The sequence below is a fragment of the Phaethon aethereus genome (genome assembly GCF_964289735.1).
Source record: "Phaethon aethereus genome assembly, chromosome: 8".
NCBI classification, from domain to species: Eukaryota; Metazoa; Chordata; class Aves; order Phaethontiformes; family Phaethontidae; genus Phaethon; species Phaethon aethereus.
This window is the reverse complement of record NC_138584.1, coordinates 5,418,985-5,435,527: the sequence shown is the minus strand read 5'-3', so window position 1 is coordinate 5,435,527 and position 16,543 is coordinate 5,418,985. Positions and strand designations below refer to the sequence as shown.

Genomic DNA, 16,543 nt, shown 5'->3' with positions numbered 1-16,543 from the left:
AAGCAAGAAAAAAATACTTTAAAAGTGTAAGAAAAGCAGGCAGTATCAGAAACCCACATATTCTTAAAAAAATTCTTATGAATAAAAGAAAGTTTCATGCTATTTCTAAGCGGAACCACGATCTAGTAAAAGCACCTTAATTTATCCTACTTTTAGGTGAGGAGGTGACAGCAGGCAAATACATACAGCTGATAAGAGTGTGCAGGTGGTTCCTCCAACCCAGCCAAGAGCAATGCTAAGCCCTCCGAAGGGCAAGCTCACTCACTCTTTTGAAAGACTGTATTAGAGTGACCTCACCAGAACAGAAGGATCGCAGAACAAAACTATCTTGTCGCTTTAAGACTTAGTGATAGCAAGTAGAGGGGGTTCTCAATGAACTTGCACTGCAAAGTAAAAGCATCTGTCCCAATTTACTAAAAGCAGATATTCTGGATTGTCTGCACAAAATGGGCGCGTTTTCAGTGGTATTCATCTGTTTGTATTCTCATGAGTTATCTGTCAAAAGTCTCTTTGCAGTCAACAGAAATAAAGTGAGGTTTTAAGGACACAAGTCATACAACCTCTTTTTAGCCACCCATCTAAGAATGAGATGAATCATATCCTTGAAGATTTTAACTCTCTGTGATACAAAGAGCTCCAAATGACTAGCTTAAACACAGCTTTCTAAATTCTGAACGTCTAAAACTTAGAAGAGACTATTTTCTCTTGTTACATTCCTGAACTCAAGAGAACATTTCCCATATTCCCGTATATTGTATACAAGACTGGTCAAGTGTTTCTTCCTTCTAATTAGGATCGCCTTGGCAGTGCTGGAAAAAGATTTCTCACTTTTGTTCAGACAACAAGCACCTATGTTATAAAATGAAATGGCAACAGAATCAGATGTACATCCCCCTTACTCTAGCATAATGTATGACTGTCTGCTGAATATAGTCGCATAGTTCTAGAACAAGAACTGTTTTGACCCAAACACAAGAAATTAACATAACGGGGACTATATCCTTAAATTTTTTTTTTTTTTTTTGAGTTCTAGGTTTTTGCAGAACAAGTTGAATGTACACAATCAGCCTGCAGAACCTGAAATTAAGAAAAAAATCTGATAAAGACCTCTGCAACATGACTGTCATGTTACAGATAGGCCTATTTTCAGGAAGTCCCATACCTGCCTCACTGTCTGCATTGCTGCTACTTTAGGAATCATTCACCACATGGAAAAATACCAACTTAGTGTATCTGTTATATCTGAAACATTAATTACATTGATGTAAAAATTTTGGTATGCTATGCACCATTCCTAGAATGGATCATCAGTCTTTCCCAGCACAACATAATCAAAATTGTCCGTCATCACTTGAATACGTGTTTTTAGTTTAGAGACACAGGCACCACCAGATTAACTGCTCAGTTTTAGTATGTTTATATAGAGAAGAAAATTTCCTCCAGCCATGAAACTCAAGCCTAGTGATGCTCTAACTGATCTCTATCACAGATTGAAAGCTTCTATCACAGAGATAACTGAAAAAATCCAAGTGGAAGAGTCCTTATATATCTGAAGAAGTCCGTGTGTTCACCAGTGGAAAAAGAAACAGTACTCTGAAGAATCTTCATAACATGCCTATAAATAGCTTCACTGAATTGTAAATGGTCTACACTAATGTCTTAACAGCAAAGAAGAGAAGACTCAGACACTAGGCTTGATAAAAATATGTACGAGTTCACATACTCTTAACGATTCAGAAAAAGCATCATAACAATACAGTGCTGCACACAAACATCTACACTGTTGTTACATTGCTGCTTTTTTGATATTTGATGTAGAGGCAGATTATATCAGATCCTCCAATACGAAAGGACTGGAAAAGTCTGACCACCTCTGAGCCCTCAAAACGCAGGACTGATTTAAAGTAGTATTACAGTCATCTTTGAGGCCACATTCAAGCTGCTGGCATATTAGAAATGCTATCCATGTTTTGAAGAAGGATCACTTATCCAAAAAGTTAAGTCTTACATGGGCTTGTATCTAAGAAAAGGTCGTCCTGTTTCTAGAGCAACAGGTTTAAATCCACATTTATGGGCAAGGTGAGGAATAACACTCTTTTCAGTACACATACTCAGAAGTTTTCCTGACCGTCTTTTGAAGTTGTGTTGTAGAATACTGTAAACCTCCTCTCTGCTGCAGTGACTGTACTATTTCCAAGTACTAAGTAAACAGACTACTTCAAACATGATGGAGGAACTTAGCAGCTTCAATCAACTTCCTCAAATCCTGCTGAAGCAGCAGTACAGAATGCCAGACAACTTACATGTCCAAGAAATCCTTAGTAATAGATACTGCAAGCTTCTAGAACTTACTCTCTTCGTCCATACATACTTCTAGCACCTCTACTCATCTTTCGTGTCATTAAAATTTTCATAAACAAGAAGCAGCAAAAATAACAACGATGCTAGAATGTCGAAAGAGTGATAAAACTGCCCTATCTGAGTAGGGGGAAGTTGGAGGTGGAACCACGAATGCTGATCTTACACAAAATGCATAAGGTTGCTGTTTTACAAGCGATTTATAAAAGTCTTCTAAAGTGGCAATTTTGTTCCAACTTGTAAGGGTGACTATATCAAGTCAATAAGGTCATGCCTGAGCTAAGCAAGAGAACAGAGCTGAAAAATTCAGAGATGAGACAAAGTAGGAAAACCCTGTATTCTCCAAAACGTCTAGATGGTGACTGGTTCTTAATTGCATCTCATGAAAAACTGCCCATCAGCTCTGGCAAGCCTTCCCTGCTAGGCTCTAATGAAGGTAAATAATTTACCCTGGAAAGAAGGGTTAACAGCAGAAAGGTTTCTTAGATATTTAGACAGAAAACATCAGCAAAAAACTGCACTGAGAAAAGAGCAATGCTACATCTCAACAAAGGTGACAAAAGTCTGGGTTTTTGTCCCCCCCTAAATCCAACATAATGCCAAGAGGACTGCACATGGAGGGTAGTATTCATGAGGAGCTTTAAACTCCTGTACTGCGCAATCCCTCAGAATGCAAGCAGTCTGTACGCTGATGAGAAGCACCGTTCCTGCTGGATAAAACTGAAATGTCCAGAGCAGAGAACCTGTGGAGAACAGCAACAGGCCATGCACATTTAATAGTGCAAGCTGCCTGATCTGAACGGGTTCAAACTTTGGTCTAGGCTAGTTCCACAGATTTACTTATTAACATAAGTTTTTAAATTATTGTGTCCAGATATTTTGCTTTTTCCACATGAAAAATGTATGTAATGTTTGCTCAGAATATGTCCTTTTCCTCAAGAAAATACATGAACAGCTCCTGAAAACAGCATAATTTAAAACTGTGTGACCTTGCTTCTCTCCATGAAGGCTAAAAAACAAACCTGTATTTTAGAATTAAGTTATTCAAAGAAATGCATAACACTACAAAAATCCTGTATTACCATAAATGCATAAACACTGAATATCAAATTCTATCAAGCTAATAATTCTGAGAAAAAGGACTGTGATAGAGGTTCCATTTCTCAACCCTGGCTGCAGAGTTAGGTGAATCTGTGAGGCCTGCCCTCCCTCCACTTTAGGGATCTGTGTGTAACAGGAAAAGAGAGCAACTGCCATCACGCAAGAAACTCAGGAAGTAAAAGTTCTCAAAAGAATACCCTAAATATTTGAAGACAAATAACTTACTGAAATGAAGTAGATTCTGACATTTTGAAATATCTGAAAGTTAAATTGCTATCTATTCCTGACAAAAGGAAGGAGTAATTAGAAATTATGCTCTTAAAGACTGTCAGCAATTTACAGTTCTCACTGCCAATCTGACATGGCATTTTACACAGAAATCATACCATAAGACATTTTTAATTTGGATTGAATTGGGGAGGCGGGGAGAGAGAGAACAGGAAATGGTGCCCTGGGCTTCCCCCCACGCCCATCAAGGAAGAGTAACAGCAGCTGTATCATTAAAGAGGATATAAAAACCAAAAATCTGCTTTTTTATAATTTGTCCGCTTGTAGTTCATGCTGTATAAATTACGCTGCCCTTCTCCACCTACATTTCTCAGTTTGTTCTAAGATAAAGTTTTTATTTTAGACTAGTACCACTGCTTGTACAATTGCCAACTAATCATGCTAAAACCTTTATTAAAAGACCATGTACTGCATGGGTATGTTTACAGTTCCTACCTATTGAAATTCCGCTAGAAAGGGTGGAGCTTTCTGCCTGCCCTCGGGATGGGACATGAGGCTCCATGACGCTGTCATCCAGTAGGTGCCTTGGTCCTGCGTTGGGGAATGTTGCGCTTTTAAATTCAGCCGTATTCATTTTGTGTATGAAACTAGAAATGAGCAAGGATAAAAATTGTTACATCATCATCTTTGATACCCTTCAGAACTGTTGCTTCAACATCTTGAAGGATTGCATGCAGTGTTCCAAATAGCAAACTAAATCATGGCTCAAGTCATAAGCAATTGTGCATAAACTATATTATCTATAGGAATTGCTGGTCTTAAAATTGCACAGCAATCTTTGTGCAAAAAGCAAGTCAGAAGTACTTTAAAAATTACTTTCAATATCATAAGATATTTTTGTCTTAGTATAACATTTACATAATTGAACTTTAGCTGATAAAAGCTAAATACACAATATAAGTTGAAATGAATTACTGAAGAGCTACAATCTTGCATTTTTAAACGGTGACAAAGGAATTGATGATACAATGATTAAGATATTAATTAGAAGTACACCTATGTAGAAAAAAAAGGCTGAAGCCATTTCTATACAAAATTATACGAAAGCCTATAAAGGAGGTCTCATCATAAAAATACCAATAAAGTACTCATTTCGGTTTGTGTTTGAAAGAATTACACTGGCATTGAGTTGCTGTAAGTGATAGTTTTGTCATTCAGAAAGAGCCTATTTTGGCTAACTCATTGGCTATTCTTATCATCACAACAGCTGCACAGTCTTCCCATTTTGACCAATTCTCCTCCCTTTGGACACTACTGAGCTTGCTCTCTTGTTACAAATTGCTCTCTAAGTGAAGTATTTTGTACAAATCATGTTACTTTTAAAAAGCAAAGCTTTTGTATTGAAAGGTGATACATCACAAAGCTTAGGGTTTTCAAGTTAAATAAAATGCTGACTTGTATCCCAGACTGTGACATTTCCTATGCCCGTGTGGTATCAGGTTCCTAGGCGAAGGGGGTGTTGGTGGTAGCAAGGCTCCTTCAGCTGCAACATTTTTCCGTCCACTTTGTGGAGATGCTCCGACTTCAGAGCCTGGGAACAAAAAAAGACATTACTCCCAAGTAACTTTAGAATTACTGTCAGGGTTACTTGTAAGAAAATTGTGGAAGAGTTGCACAAAACTTACTAAGCTCAATTTGTAAGCAATAACCTGTAATAAAACTCATTGATATACTGATAATTAAAACCCTGTACTTTAGTTTTTTTGCACAGGATTAAAAATAAACACACTTATTTCAAATAGACCATCTAGTTACAAGTATTTTCTAAGTCCTAAAGGTTGCTGCATTAGTTACATTGACATTAAACAGGGCCCACTGATTCTATGTTTTGAAACTGCTACCTTCAACCACTTTCGGCATTGATTAAAAACAATGTACATTTTTGGAAGCATATTATACCATGAAAAGTTTAGATGAAGGCCTTTCTGTCTAGATGCAAAGAATGAATATTTAATTCCTCTTCACCCCAAATGACACTAACAAGTTAGTGCCACAATACATACAAGAACCTAAAAAACTGACTCAATTCCCTGAAAGAATTCCTTTACAGATCACCTTTAGACTTTTTATTATAAATACACAGTGTTTATACTTCACACTTCTTTATTAGCCACAGGCAAATACTTTCCACATTCACAACTCAAAAATAATGCATTTCACAACCTGAAGTCTTCTCACAGTTATTAAGCATTTACCTACTAAATCTTCTCTGGAAGCAGCAGAGTGGGGGGTGCTGGTCCCTGGTTCTATCTTTAATGAAAGTCTGCATTAAAGAAACATGAACAATTACTTTATCAGGAAGTAGAAGCATATAAAATTAAGGTTTTGAAAAACTTGAAAGCTGCTTGTTTCTACAATTGCAAGAAATATTATGAAGTTAATACCAACTGTGCGTAGTTATCTTTAGCACACATTATTTCCAAACACTGCGGGGGCTGGAGGGGGATGTTGGGTAGGGGTAACGGAAACCTTACTATTGCATCAGGGCCCAGGTTCAAAAAATGACACGCCAGGGCATAACGTAGCAAATGAGTCTATTGCTTCAGTTCATATAGAGCAGGACAGGTTTACAATACCATGCTGAAGGAGGATGAGAAAGGAGGATGATACTGAACAACAAAAGCTTGGCTACAGCACAGCCCTGCAATCTCTTCTGCAGCCGAACAGGCACCAGTTGCCATCTTCACCCTCTGCGACAGCAAAAACCTCAATCTGAGCTGTTAGCGACCTATGGCAAAGTCACCCAGTGGAAGGAGCAGGGGAAGAGGCCATTGCTCGGCATTGGCACCACCCTCCAGGGCAAACAAAAGCTTACCACACGTAAGCCAGGACCTACACAGCCCTGGGACCGCTAGCACATACGTGAAACTCTGTGACGATACCACTACTCTAGCATAAAAACTGGGAAGAACAAAAAGTATACAGCTGCCCCCCACCTTGGCTACAATATTCATACATACTACACTTAATATTTTAAATTTTTCCATGAAGTATGCTAGTGTGCTGGGCCAAGCCTTTTGTCTTTACTGGTCTAAAAGCCAAAATACTTCTTTTCGCATTTTGGAAAATACATTATCAACGTGACGACATCCATAATTCAAGCTTTTTCTATAAAAGGCACTTTTTAATGCCGTTTCCAACAGTACCACAAAGAGGGCAGATTCCAGGAGCGAAGAACTCCAGGATCATTAAACATATCTTGTCCACACAGCCTGCAGACCCAGAATCTTTGAAATTAGCAGGGTTGGAAAATTTTGGGGATAAAAAGTTTGAAGTTTGACAGCTCCTATCCCTCTCATCTCCAGACAGTTTTAGCAATGATTCATTACAATTTTAAAATTTAATTGTAAAATTAAGTAAAATCCTTTAGGAAGAAAAAAAAAAAACATGTACTCAAGTCACAATGGCTGTTCTCTAACTTCAGCCTTTTTGCAGGCACCTTAGTGGATCAAAAGTATAGTAGTCACTTATAGTAAGAATAGTTCTTCAAAGTACATTCCTCCCACATAAAAAAATTCAGTTTGGAGACATACAAAACCCATAGGTATAAAAACAGACTTTCTGAATAGCAGCCATGCTTCTGCATTACGCGCAATTGTCTCCATTCATTTCCCTGCTATCAAAACGTGGGTTGTACAGGATGAAGTGACTGTAGCTCCTTCAGCAATAAAATTCCCACGAGTAGTGAGTCCTACCCAGTGAAGGCAGAGGCAGGCGGAGTGTGGAATTCATGAAAACAATATGCCACTAAGAAGCAGACACTGCAGTTAAGAAACTTGAGTTTGGGTGTTGTTTTTTGGGTGGTGGGTTTTTTTTCTTTCTTTTTTTTCTTCCTTTAAATGTTTGACCACAGAACTTTACTCTCAGTGATAAGCAAGCAATACTTTCAAAATCAGGCTACAGAACATTTCAGTGGAAAGGTAAAGCTGGATGCTTGCCTATGGTAATGCAGAGAACAATTCACAAGTCTTAAAAGATTGTAACACATGGAGGGAAGCCAAGTGTCTGAGCTCTCGTTAACTGTTCTTTGACATAAACTGAAGGGTCCCAACTTGCTGCCTTTTAGTAAATTCAAGTTAGGGCTACTAAATGGTAAACCGTGTTTGTTCCTCTAGTGCGCATACCCCTCCCACCATTCGAATGTAGCTACACAAGCAACCAATTCAACACAACCGAGGTGACAAACTTCCAGGGCGGGCAGGATGGGAACGGGTGGGGAACCTCCTCCAGCAGATCAGCCAGTGAACAAAAACTTTCTTCATATGCAACAGATTTGCTTTAGGTTTTTTTCCTATCCTCAGGGCTTGTTCCTGTCTCTTGCAGAGATTTCCATCCCCCAGTCTTGCTGGATGCCAAATCACTTAATACAGTAATAATATTTTAATTAAGGAAGTAGAAACCTCTGTTTGGGGCAGTATCCTTGGGGAAGGAATGGGCGGAGACACAGATGGACAATATCTTGCCTCTCAAAAATCAAGTATTTACATTTTACTCACACTGTATAACCTAATCAAGGAGAAAAATGTAAAATGGAAGTGAAATATATATGAAAGTGAAAGCCTTAAGTCACCCTTGGTAAGAACCTGGGACTGGACACACAGATGACTTTCTTCTGATGAAAAAATAACATTAGCTATCTCCAATGGGATCCATCTTGTTGACTGAACAGTGTTACATGTGAGACCTAAGTATGGAGTCTTCATTAGTGAACACTCAGAGAGGTCTGCTGATCAAACAAGAGAACAGACAGACCTGAAAGTCAGGGCTTGATGCAGCCAGGCATAGAAAAGGAAGGAGATATGATATCCAGTGCTAAAAATTGTGTTGAGCACAGGACCCTGCTGCAGCCTCGCTACTTGCAATTGGTGCATCTGAGACACATAATCCCCCCGATACAAGTGCAATCGTAAGTGTGACAGGTTTTGTGTTATAAAGGTTATTTTCTAATGAGTTACAGTCAGTTATAGGATTTCATACTCACTTGTAATTGTCATCTTCTACAAACTTTTGTAGTTCTTCTATGTACTGAACTGAGTTTAAATATTTTTGGACATGAGGCAACAGAGGAATATCTGGAAAACAGATGACATTCATTATCACTGTACCGTTCATTGGTAAGCATTTTCCAGAAACTACTTAAACAGAATCAGATCTCTCGCCTTTTTATGTGAGATGGGAGGTACAAGCTACATTCCTTACTGATGTTGAAATTTTTGTCCTTCATAGCAATTCTCATGCATTCAGCTGACATTCCCCACATCCATAAAGCCAGGTTTGTATCCCCCTAGAGCTGCTAGGCTTATCAGAGGATGTAGCAGGGAAAAGCGAGAGAGTGCCCCTGGTCAAACTGAAGTCCCAAACCTGGAACCTGGAGGATTGTATCCGAGACTTCTTCACAGCCTACATGCTCATTATATTGAGCTTTCAGTGAAGCCACAATCCTGTGCTAATTCACATTCCACCGTCACAAACACAGCCTTACGACTTTACTAGAACTCGAAGAGGACTGTGAGGGAGACCACCTTTGAAGAACAAATACATTATCTGATCTATGAACAGAACTATAAAAGTCCAAAAGACAAGCTGAATGTATTTTATTACCTCCAGTAAAAGTACTACTCCAAAAGCAATCCTATTATTTTTAGAATTTGTAGTCATAAAATTATGAAACACAATGATACAAGTTTATAACATTACTAGTAAAACTACTGTTAATTACAAAGTATTCCATATTTTTCATCAGAAAATATGGACTAAAAAATGTGCATGAGGTAAAAAAGAGCAACTTTATTCTGTCTCCTCATGCTGATTTTCTGTCATAACCAACAACAGTAGAATAAACTTGGACCTTTGGGCTGAGAGGGAGAGTGTTAATGGCATTCAAATGGGTTGGGCCTTTCTTACACAGTATTACAGAAGAAAAATATTAAACCTTTTAAAGTTGTTCTCTTTAATATTGCAATATTTATACAGCTTACCATATTCACATGACTGCTGTAAATCAGAGATAATTCGAAGAATGTTGTTCATTAAATTTGTTCTTTGCTCGCTTTCCAGAATGCTCCCTGTTGATGGGTAGGCAGAGTCAATATACGTCAAGTCCGACAGATAAATACCTGAATAAGATTAGAAAGAAAAGTTTCTTTATCTAGTGTCTCACTTGGCGGGAGGCAGAGTGTGATGTGGGAATCAAACAATATTTTGCAGAATTCTTGCTTTCATTGACCAAGGTGCATGCCAGCTGACAATAGCATTGCCTCAGATTATTATTTTGGATTTACCTGAGAAATCATTTTGACAAGATCTCCAAGAAGCCTTCAGACCTCAGAGTAGAACAGCAATAATGCTTGGACTTATAGGAAAGTACATCACCGTGTCACCCTTGTCTGAGATTGACTTTGCACCCTCCTCAATCACTTAATCTGTAGGTTTGTCAACCTTATCTCAGCTGTGTTCACAGATGCTGAGGGTACGAGTACAGCTAAGTTTCTGTGTGCAAGTTTTCTTTCTCTATACGACAAATCACAATGGGAGGTAGAGAGGATCCTTCCCTCCTGAATCACACCAGGGATGTACTAGTAGACTTCGAATTTAACAGTATCATCATTTCTAAATCTAATAAAAGTAATTACAAGGACATGTACAACTACTTATGAACCTAATCTTCTGCGATATCACCAATTAATTATTCCCTTGACAAATAGGAAGCATACTAAACACACAAGGCTAAAATACATGATCAAAATTACTAATTATTTTAGGATTTACTAATTACTAGAATTACTAATTATTCATTCCTCCAATTCAGCAATTAAAAAATAACAGAAGGAAAAAAATCATATTATCTATAACTCTTCAAGCTGAATAGAAGCTCAAACTCAACTTGCAGCAATATGGGAAAAGTTAACCAGACAAAAAGTACACTCAGATTGAAACACGGTACAAGTCCTGCAGTTCGTATTAATCGCAACTCCAAAAGATCCAACAGCCTTCTAGGTAAGTCCCTTCTACCCGCTTTCTTCCCCACCACCATTGTAACCTTACTACTCTTTCAAATCCTTGATCGCGCAGACAGGAAAATCCTCCTCCTTACATATTAATGCTGTAGATAAACCACTTGTTTTAATTCTAAATTCAACTCAGCTTCTTGAGCTTCACTCAAAGACTAGCCATTTTCATGTCAACTGAATGAAACATATTCTGACCAACTTTGCTATTGAAAGGAATTACTCTTCATCCCTTGCATCTTCCATAAGATACCAAAATTTAAAAATACACAAACTTAAATAATATTTTAAAGAAACTTATTGCAGTAACAGGGAATTTCTAAAATTGTATTTTGCTTCACTCCCAGCCTTGTATAATCGGAATTATAACCCGAAGTTTGGCTTTACAGGTGGAAGACTATTAATACAACCTCACAAGAACAGCAGTTGTGTTTGTATAGCACCTAACGAGTACAGTCCTCAAATGCAAGTTGGGAAACTCTGGGCATTACTCCAAAATCAACACATACACACGCATGTGCGCACACACACAGAAACAAATTAAAATACTTGTGGTTGAAAGGTGACATATAAAAAAGTGAATAAAAAGGTATTACACATGACCTGATATACTATTAAATTTCTCAATTTTCTATTCTGTTAACATCAGTTTATTAAAAAATAGAAATGATAATAAAAAACATCAGATAGCATCGCAATATAAATGTGAGTATCTAGACTGCATAAGCTCTCCTGAACCTAACTTTGCTAAGCAATGTACAAACAGGCCTTAAAAATCCCAAACCTGCTCAGCCTTCCACAGAAAGTAGTAAATTATGTTTACTAATTGTAATTAAGGAAATTCACTATGAACAAGCACCTGTAATATTATGCATGATTTTATAAACCAATGTGTATGTAGGATTATCTTTCTGAATGACTTGCTCAATTAAACATTGATTTTTTTTTTGTCTTTTTAGCTAAAGCAAGAGCTCTTCTGCAGAGAGCTGTTCTCTAAACTTATTCGATGTGAAGTCTAAAATAATTTTGAAAGCATACTAGAGTAATTTTCTTTCAAGTGTAACTGGCACATCCTTTGTGAAGAAACGGAAAAGATCAATGAAAGCAAACTGAATGGACTTACGTGCTGGCTGACTATTGACAAAACTAAAAGCAGTATTCTGCATTCCTCACAGGGCATAATCTCTGTGGCCTTCGCTACTTCTAACACCAGTCAGATGTTATCAAATATTCTGATACCTACCCAAAGCCATCACACACAGTTTTAACATTTTCCACATGTATCGGAGACTTCATGCGTTTAACAACTGGAACTGTTTCTTATTAAGCGAACATCAAGAATTGAATGCGACATTCTGTTGAACATTCTTCTAGACTATAAATGGTTCATTTTTCCTGTTGTATCCAGCCAGGCTGCCCCTTTTATTCCCAGCAACACAAATTGAGTTTTATCAGCCTGAAAGAATCTTTATTCTAAATGAAGCCCAGTACTGTAATAACTTGAAAGGCATCTTTAGGCAGCGTAGTAAAAATGTTTGATTTGTAATTGCCTGCTGAACTCTTGCACAGTCTGTTGCCATATGGTACCCTCCCTTCTACTGGCAAACAATCTTTCCTTGTTCCTAACTTCTCAGCCTCCCTACCCCCTCCTTTTCTGGAGGGTATGGATAGGAAATCCGAAGGAGGAGTTTCTTCTGCTCTCAGTGTGTTCGTGGTGACATCATAGGTGGGCTGAACGTCTAAGTCGAGTGTGTGTTTGTTTAAAAAAAACTGTCCAGAAGTGATGTATATGGAATCTGGGTCAGCTGTAGCTGGTTAGTGCACTTCTGCATGTAAGAGTGAAACACAGCAGTTTCAAAAAACATTTCTTTCTCTCCTCTGGAATAAAACATACTGGAACATTACTTTTTTTTTTTTAAACAGCTAGTTAGCTTGGTTATCGCATGGAGAAACCCAATTCCTCAGTACAGCTTGGATCTAACAGAGAAAGACAAAAGCAGTTTTGAACTCCAACTGCAGATTAACAATCCACAGCATCGGGTAATATAGGAAGAAAAAGCAACTTGGCCTCTGGATTTTCCATCTACCACAGAAGCAAAACAGCTGGAAGATTTTTTTTCTTGGTAAGTTTTAAAGTTATTCTTACTTGCAAGTTTAATTTTGAGCAGTTTGTGAATTCTACATACATCTCCCTCAACATACAATTGTGAAGAAAGAAATCCCTCTCAGTCTGAGAAATATTTGACAACTAAAATATAAAACTCACTTTTGTGGCATTTGGTAGACTGTGGAAACTTGGAAAGAATTAAAAAGGGCTCTGCCTAAGAGCAGAGACTAACTCATTCCAGTTGTAAGGATGAACAAGTTTCAGTTGTTTAGTTGTAACTGTAGATAACAATCTACAGAAGATTTACAGAAAATTAGTACTACCTGATTCTTTGCTGAGGATGTATTTTGGGTATTGTGAACATATTAATGTGAAATTCTCATCCTACCAGAAAGCAAAAGCCAAAAATCCTATCGATTTCAGGGAAGCTGGATTTCACCCAACACCAGAGCATAGACCTAGCATTGCTAGAACTAGAAAATGGATACCTCAATAAAACCACTGTAAAAAGCGTCAAGTAAATCAATGCACATCTGTAAGTAGCAATCATTGTATATCGTTTCAACGAAATTTTTATTTATGGTACTTCTGAGCAGTAGAAGTAGTCTGAATTGTACAACCAACCAAGAAACTAAAGTCATACATGGATTCAGAATACAATCAAGTTTGTAGCACAAACAATTGTGCAGCTGAAAATCCAAAGACATTGCTGCAACGGTCACTAATGCCTTCCTTTAACAATTTGTGGAACAATGGGCAACTTAATTGTACCTCAGTTGAGCAGCTGTTTGTTTCTAAATAAAAGATTCATTTCATAAACATGAAATGCAACATACAAGGCAACACTATATTAAGCAGAAAATAGAGGGTTTTGTTACAGTTGTTCTTGGGGGGAAGAAGGGGGAAGGATGCAGTTGCAAGTCAAGGATTAAAACAAGAAAGCTGTTTACAAACAGAAAACAAAAGTACAGATAAAAAACCCTAAGAATTGCTAATACATAATTTTCTACTTTTTGCCCTTCTTCATGCTGACTTGGAAATTAAAATACAGTAAATAATCCAGAACAACAAAAAAGAATTTAAGTTACATATTTGCATTAAATTCTCAGAAATGTCTGATGCATTAAGAGAGAATGAAAAGGGTGATGCTAAAAGAGGAGACAAAGTGTTACAGAAGCTAACTTAATTCAGGTTTAGTAGCTATGAGAGTAAAAAAAAAGTCTGAAGCAGACTTGACACAAAAGAAAGATGGATTCTTTCCAAGTTCTTGAGCCCTTCTTCTTACTACCCTTTTGTGCTTCTTTACGTATTAAAGAGAACAATCTAAACAATGACAAAATCCCCATTCGAAGCCTACATTGTGTGCTTTGGACATCAGTCTCCATTCATTCATGATTAGCCAAGGTTTTGATTTACACTGCTTACAGCAATTCCTAAATCTTTCACAAATGAAAACAGCTGAGTCAATAACTTTAAAGCAATAAACTGGCTTATATGCAAGGTTTTAACGCTCTTTTCTGTTGCCTACCAACTTTAGAGGTCAAATTTTGAAATGCTTATTTTAAACAAATAATGAACTACTAATATTATGCTAGTGCCACAAGAATGATCTGATGTATGATGGAAAAATATGCCATTTAAAATTTTACAGGAATTAGCTTCAAAGAGTGGAAATTCTGAATCTTTAAACTTCTGCCAGTATATACACAGCTTTATCAGATTTTCATTATTGTTTTACAGGGCTCAGTTAGTTGTTTGTAACCTGCCCCATTAGTCTGGTCCTTTAAATTTATACACCAATGAATGAAACAAAACTTCCTATAGCAAACATCGCTAGATTCTTCACATCTTCAGTATCTATGTTACAGAAAATTCTGGAACCCCTAAATAACACATTTCCGAATGCAAAATGCACCACTCCATTGTACGTGCCTGTTAAAATGGTGCAAACACAATGGCTGCAAACAGATGTAAAAAACCCTCACAAAAAAAATTCACCAAAAAATCTGGAAATATTACAATATTTTGCTGTGTTTTAAGAATGAATATGACAAGATTTAGAAACCTCTCCTAAAAATGATAGATTCTTAGAAATTCTCTGCAGAAGTGACATTTTCAATGACTACTCCAAAAACCCTTGAAGATTTTTAGATTGTTTTTTCTCAAATGATTCAGATCCCTGTTAATCTCAGAGAATTAGAATTCTGTCACTCAATACATCATGTACTTGACTAACAAAACCAAAGAACGTATTATTCCTGGATCCCAGTCAGTACAACTGAAAGTAATCCTGTTATTTCAGCAAAGGCAGAGTGACTTACCAGAAAAGCACTTGTTTATATCAGGGAAAGTAACTTCAGAAGTACACAGATACATCTAAAATCCATGTGAACATTTCTTCTATAATAACAGTGGTTTACCTCATAGCAGTATTACTGCTCTAATGTTGTGGATCCAGTTTTAAGCTAAAAAAACCCATACAAATCTCCACTTATTCTGAGATGGGAGAATACAAATGATTTTATTTATTTTTAGCTGCTTAGACAAAGCTTAACAGAAAATTAAATACATGTAACATCCATAACATAGCTTTCAGATGAACTGGCACCATGTTCAGAGGGTCTTTATTCTCAGTATTATCATCTATTTTCTAAAAAAAAAACCCCTATTTCTCTTCCTGTTTTACATGTTTATAAACGGAGGTTTATCGGAGAGAGCACCATTGGTATTTATCATTTGACCATATTCTTTTAATAAATATTCTGAAAAGATATGTACTGATACGGCGTTTTCCATACAAAGGAAATCCTATATTCACGTTTACCTGCAACACTTCCCTTACATTCAGTTGTAACAACCTACCCTGCCCAGGGAGAAGCAGTCTTCGTCAGCTCTGAAAGACCAGATTCTAATTTGTGTTGTGGGTCTCCAAACTCTACACCCTGTTGAACGCAAGAGCCACAGCAGTACAACAAAGAACAAATAGTTTGCTGTGTAGAAAGGTAAAAAATGCCAAATATATACTAGCTTCCACACTTCCTCATCTCTACAACTCTAATACCTGTAAGCAATACAATATTTTTGGGGGTGACACAGCCCACATTACAGTAGTTTCTCAGCAAAAGTTAAACATACCAGTTACTGGTTTATTTTTCTCTTTTAAATTGGAATTTTATTCCTTTAAAGACTTTTAAAAGTGATGAATCAAAGACTAATTTTGGAAACAAGGGTTGGGTTTTTTGATTGTTTTTTTGCATGGGGACCAGTCTGGAAAAAGAAAAAAAAAAAACAGAAGAAAAGGAACAGCATTAAATGTAAAATGGTATCGAAGCCCTATCCACAGCTCTGAGTATTTCTGACACGATGATGATGAAGTTTGTGTTGCTATGAATAGGTGCACATTTTCTCCTGCAGAAGCAATAAAACATCAGCATGCCAGAACATACGTAATGCCACTTCTGCAGAAACCTGAAACCCAAAACTGGGTGACACAGAAACACCACAGAACCAAGTGAAGTGACAGCTTATTCTAATTTAAAAACCACAACAGTTCATAGAGTTAAATAACGCATTTTAAAGAAATCATATCTGGAAACACAATCTCTCGCTTATTTTCCAAACTCTGCATTCAGGTATCTCAGCAGCCCCACTCACTACAAGCAACTCTAGGCTTGCAGGAAGG

At 37.2% G+C, this 16,543-nt stretch overlaps 1 protein-coding gene across 3 annotated transcripts in view; it reads right to left on the bottom strand.

The window, feature by feature from the left end:
- Window positions 1-16,543, bottom strand: part of RALGPS2 (Ral GEF with PH domain and SH3 binding motif 2) — a gene marked incomplete at its 5' end in the record, with an annotated part of 101,821 nt that overhangs the window by 25,614 nt on the left and 59,664 nt on the right. For all 3 annotated transcript variants that reach the window (XM_082002840.1, XM_082002838.1, XM_082002839.1), the window contains 5 exons: window positions 4,183-4,334; window positions 5,143-5,278; window positions 5,943-6,010; window positions 8,729-8,819; window positions 9,726-9,863. In XM_082002840.1, coding sequence (XP_081858966.1) covers window positions 4,183-4,334; window positions 5,143-5,278; window positions 5,943-6,010; window positions 8,729-8,819; window positions 9,726-9,863 — 585 coding nt within the window. The remainder of the gene's footprint in view (window positions 1-4,182; window positions 4,335-5,142; window positions 5,279-5,942; window positions 6,011-8,728; window positions 8,820-9,725; window positions 9,864-16,543) is intronic.